General features: G+C 39.2%; 1 protein-coding gene across 1 annotated transcript; it reads right to left on the bottom strand.

The window, feature by feature from the left end:
* Window positions 1-529: 529 nt before the first annotated feature.
* Window positions 530-3,094, bottom strand: glrx (glutaredoxin (thioltransferase)). The gene is made up of 3 exons (XM_067376715.1): window positions 2,799-3,094; window positions 2,325-2,440; window positions 530-668 (listed from the first exon to the last, which is right to left on the bottom strand). Exons 1-2 carry the CDS (start codon window positions 3,000-3,002, stop codon window positions 2,327-2,329), a joined length of 318 nt encoding a protein of 105 aa, XP_067232816.1. The 5' UTR covers window positions 3,003-3,094; the 3' UTR covers window positions 530-668; window positions 2,325-2,326.
* Window positions 3,095-5,004: the final 1,910 nt, after the last annotated feature.

The following is a 5,004-nucleotide window of genomic DNA, read 5'->3' as shown; positions in this document are numbered from 1 at the left end:
ATCGAATACATGCCCACATAATTATCTGTGACTGTTACAAAAACCAGTTACCAGCACCCCGAGAGCGCTCCGAACAGCTGGTGCTTCAGACAAGCCCATGCAAATCACTACCGGCTTCTGTCAAAAGCTTTATTATGAAACACTGAGAGCAAATGTAAGGTCATTTTTGAAACGAATGAATCATTTTAACACCCAATTAGTACATCGTGCCCTTCCACACACACTTGGCAAATAAATAAAAGAGTGTCACCTCATGAATTGTGTATAGATTTGTGAGTCAATGAATACAACAAGCAAACAGCAACAGGAACATTTTATTTTTCCTTTAGGTTTTTTAAGCAGCCTTATAATTTCTTTACGCTTAACGAGAAACATATAGACTTTATAGAGACAATTACATTTTTTCAGTTGAAGCGCGAGATATATGGAAATATGGTGGACGGATATAATGCTCTGTTTAAATGCATTGAATAGGTGGCTTGCAGGAGATGTCGTCGCAATGCTTTCAAAGTCCCGATGATGCTTTTTTGACAGATGAGGAGCGTGAGCAGGTGGAGCGGCTGCGCTGGCCCTCCAGAGGTTACCTACAGGAGCTCAGCGAGTACCAGCAACGCAGGCGGCAGATCCGCAAGTCTCGCTGCAACATCATGTGACCCCTTCTTGACGCCCTACGGACCGGAAGGGAGGGCGAAAAAAAGAGGATGCAAATTGGAGATGTATTTACATACAGGATGAAAGAGACCTTTGTTTGACCTTTAAAGGTGGATGTACTGTATTTACACATGAACTTTGACCACTGAGCCTGTGATATAAAGCGGACAGCTGCGAATTCTCACTGGATTTGAGCAGATCCAATGCGACAATGTCATATAGATCTCTTCTATGTGGATACTGTATCTTCTGTACGAACGACTACACCTGATTGGTGCAATAAACTTCCTCTACGATGGATTAAACCCCAAAGTATGAAACAGGGTAGGGTCGACCGTATACTCTCTCCAGAGATTGATATTTTACTCTCATGGTCAGCCATGTTTTGTCATGGTGAGATTTTTTTCTTTATGAATTCGGTGGTTACTCCAGCAATATGACTTGAATAAACTTCAAATATTTATTCCCCCCCCCCCATGAGATTGATTTGAATTTGATGCAACTATTTTTGTAACATTTACATCTGAGATTTTTATTTCAACTAATAACGTACAAAGTACGCATCCAGCATGTGGATCGCCTGTTAGTGCAGTTGGTGTGGTCGACGTAGATTCTGGCTGTCTTTAGTCTAATCCAGTTATGTTGACCCTCATCTCATGCTGAATAAAGACATTTTTGAAGAATGCATGTTTGTTCTCAGAGTCTATGACTTAAAGAGATAGTTCAGCCAAAAATGAAAATTATCCCACGATTTACTCGCCCTCAAGCCATCCTAGGTGTTTATGACTATCTTCTTTCAGACGAACACAATCGGAGATATATTTAAAAATATCCTGGCTCTTCCAAGCTTTATAATGGTAGTGAATGGGGGGCGAGATTATGAAGCCCAAAAAGTGATTCCTTCATCATAAAAGTAATCCATACCGCTCCAGGGGGTTAATAAAGACCTTCTGAAGCGAAGCGATGGGTTTTTTAAGAAAAATATCCACACTTAAAACTTTATAAACTAAAATAATTAGCTTCCGGCAGCCGTATGGATTATTTTTATGATTTTTTTGGGCTTCAAAATCTCGCCCCCCATTCACTTCCATTATAAAGAGACAGAATATTTTTAAATATACCTTCAACTGTGTTTGTCTGAAAGAAGATAGTCATACACCTAGGATGGCTTGAGGGTGAATAGTAAATCATGGGATAATTTTCATTTTTTGGGTGAACTATTCCTTTAAATCTAAACCAGCGGGTTGGGCGGTGACCGCTGATCTGTATAAATGACATTAATAATGTAATAATGTGACATTAAATGTCTTTTATTTAGATCAGAAAAACAATGCTACTGTAGATGAAAGCTAAAAGACAATATGACCTGGACAGGGTTTTTCAAAATATTAATAACTATAAACATAACACTGGAGCCAGATTGCTTTCAAATTACAGGACAAATATGTCTTGTGCTGACCATGATGTGTTTTGTGAAACATAATTACCAGCTGCTGAGGGAAAAGGCAGTTTTTGAAAACATTTTAAGGATATTTTTGTGTACAATACACATTTTTGGCGTAGTGGCCACTTCATGTCCAATGTCAAATCTTGGCCCTAAAGCAAAACCAATTGAGAAGCACTGGTATAATTATGTAGTATATTGTTTACAATAGAAGAACTGTGAAGTATACCCTCACTGCAGAGATCCGATTGCCTGCAACATGCCTTCCAGAGCTCCAGAACGGTCAAGACTTTCGACATCACTTCCTCCTCCAATACACTTCTCCCCTATGAAGACTCGAGGAACCTGCACATTGTACATGGAGAAAGAAGCCTGGGTGTAAATAAACTTAATTTAAATGACAATATAAAACGTGTAGATACTCATAAAGCATGATTTTATTTATTTTTTTAAGTTGTAATAATTACTTAATATTTATTAATTCATTAATGTCTGCAACGATCATGGCCACGTCTGCTGGTCATGCGCTTTAGTGACTCATCTAAAAAAAAATATATATATATATATATATATATTTTTTTTTTGTAAAAAAGTTTATTTTAGGTTAATATGTAGAGTCGCACATTAAGTAATTATGTAAGTTGTTACATAATGACTGACAGTCAAATAATTTAAAAAAATGCTCCATTGTAAAAGTACTCACGGTGCGCGCGCCTGTGATCTGCTGCAGATAGTCTTGTATGCTGCCCATGTCACTGCGTCCGCTGATATCCACCAAGTTCAGCTGTCCATCTTTGAATTTATACTTCGACAAAACATCCTTTGCCAGTACGCAGTAAGGACAGGACGGCTTCAAAAACACAACTACTTTGTCACCCTTAATTTGCGCTTTAACAAATTCTGCCATTGTTCTTGACGTTAAAAGTACAGCTGTTCACCACTAGAGTCAGCCTCGTTGGAAAAGAAACTCTTTTCCGGGATTTGTGAGTCAGTTTCCTTCAAGTGGTGCTCACCGCAACCGCAGAGCCTTGTCCAGCTCCCCCTCTGTGGACCTAATGGGTGGAGTTATGTGTGGCGATCCTATTATTTCACTTTAGTTCACGGATGTCTCGTTTTGAACCATATGACCGCTTTCCTGACTTCAAATGTATGATTTGGGTAACGTTATATGAACCTATACGCCCCCTTCACTGTGAACAGGGCTTTTGAGTCGTACAAAACTCGGAGCGGCACTGAACGTAAAAAATGACTGTTTATGTCAAATAAAATACGCAAGGACATTGATATTTAGACTGTTATTTTCATATATTTTATTCCTTAATAAAATTCAGCTGGAAAAAGTCAGAGATTTGATTTTTTTTTAAAGGGATAGTTCACCCAAAAAATAAAATTCTCCCATGATTTACTCACCCTCAAGCCATCCTAGGTGTATATGCGTCACCCCTCTACCCAGGTCCTGCTCGCCGCCGAACCTGGCTGGGTCTCCGGCGTGGGAGTCGGACGCTCTAACAAGGAGGATAAACGCTGCAACATATAGTATCAGCCGCTAGAGCCTCTCTTGAGATCTAACGGCGTTACTTTTTCAGTAAAGAGTAACGTTACCGTTACTGGCAAAAAAAAAAAAATATATATATATATATATATATATATATATATATATATATATATATATATATATATCGTGAGCTGAAAATTGAGCTCACTGAAGCGATTTTCATCCGAGTAGGCTCTCTCAGCCATAGGACCTGCAAAGTTTGTGTGCTGCGGTTAGTCATACACAAATATAATTTTAAACTGATAATAATGAACGATGCTCTGTGTGTGTGTCTATGAGCATGCGAGCTGAGCGCAAACTTAATACACATGAAATCAAAATTGACCTTATTTTGTTAGCTCAAATTTGCTAGTTTTGTGGTGAACAATTAATCCATGCAAGTCAATCCCCACAAAAAAATGGCTTCGTAATATTTAATCAAAATCTGAAAATGCTCCTCCCTTCTGCAACGGTGCCCCTTCTCTGATGACATCAGTTTGACGGCTTGGGTTGAAAACGCTTAAACCACTCCCCTGCAACCGTTCGTCTGCTATGAGCGAGAGGCGGAGAGGAGGAGTGCTAAAGTTAAAATCTGCCCTCTATAGAGTGCCCCAGGGATGACGCGTTTTTGTAGGCCAACCCGGAAGTTAGCGGCGCACGGGTTCCCTCGACTGAAAGCCTATTCATTTTTCCCATAGACTTTTGGAAAATCGCAGAAAATAAGCTCTGTGTTTAACAAAGGGTTATGACACTTACATGTTTTGTCTATCAAGATAATCTTTACAAGTGAACACAACATTTATAGATTTTGAAGCCTAAATAAAGTCGTCAGATATAAAAAGCTAACAGTAGGCTATAAACGGACTACAGCACACCATGGTCGCGGATCAACGTCGTCACCACCAAGCGTCCTCAAACTGTATTTAAAAAACAACTCTATTTAAAAACATGCTCGCTGATTATGATCTGCGCTGTGTATGAATACTTATCCACTTTTTCATGAGAAATGCTGTCCAAATGTCCTGTTTGTCATGATGACATCTAAAGTCCCCGTCAAAGGAAGTAGTCCCTTTTAGCAATTTGTTAGCAACCGCCGAATTTAAGACACAGTAAAAGTTTAAAAAATCACAAGTGGGTTAATAACTGGTGTGTTTTATGTCATAGACCAAAACGTGAAAATATGTAGAGGCTTTGTTAACCACAGACCTCATTTCAGGTGATTTAGCAAAAACCCATTCAAAAAACCTATAGACTTTACTCTTTACCATAGGCATACTCTATAGAGTGCCCCAGGGATGACGCGTTTTTGTAGGCAAAACCCGGAAGCGAGTTAGCATTTTAGGACTTCCGGTTCCAACGCCGTTAGTCTATGGGT

The sequence above is a fragment of the Chanodichthys erythropterus genome, chromosome 22 (genome assembly GCF_024489055.1).
Source record: "Chanodichthys erythropterus isolate Z2021 chromosome 22, ASM2448905v1, whole genome shotgun sequence".
In the NCBI taxonomy this organism is placed as follows: domain Eukaryota; kingdom Metazoa; phylum Chordata; class Actinopteri; order Cypriniformes; family Xenocyprididae; genus Chanodichthys; species Chanodichthys erythropterus.
This window is presented reverse-complemented; position numbering and strand designations above follow the sequence as displayed.

Bases quoted from the DNA above. Each gene is read 5' to 3' on its own strand.
- glrx (XM_067376715.1), bottom strand. From the start codon at position 3,002: ATGGCAGAATTTGTTAAAGCGCAAATTAAGGGTGACAAAGTAGTTGTG. The intron at 2,441-2,798 runs GTGAGTACTTTT...TACAATGTGCAG, and splicing joins AGATCACAGGCGCGCGCACC to GTTCCTCGAGTCTTCATAGG.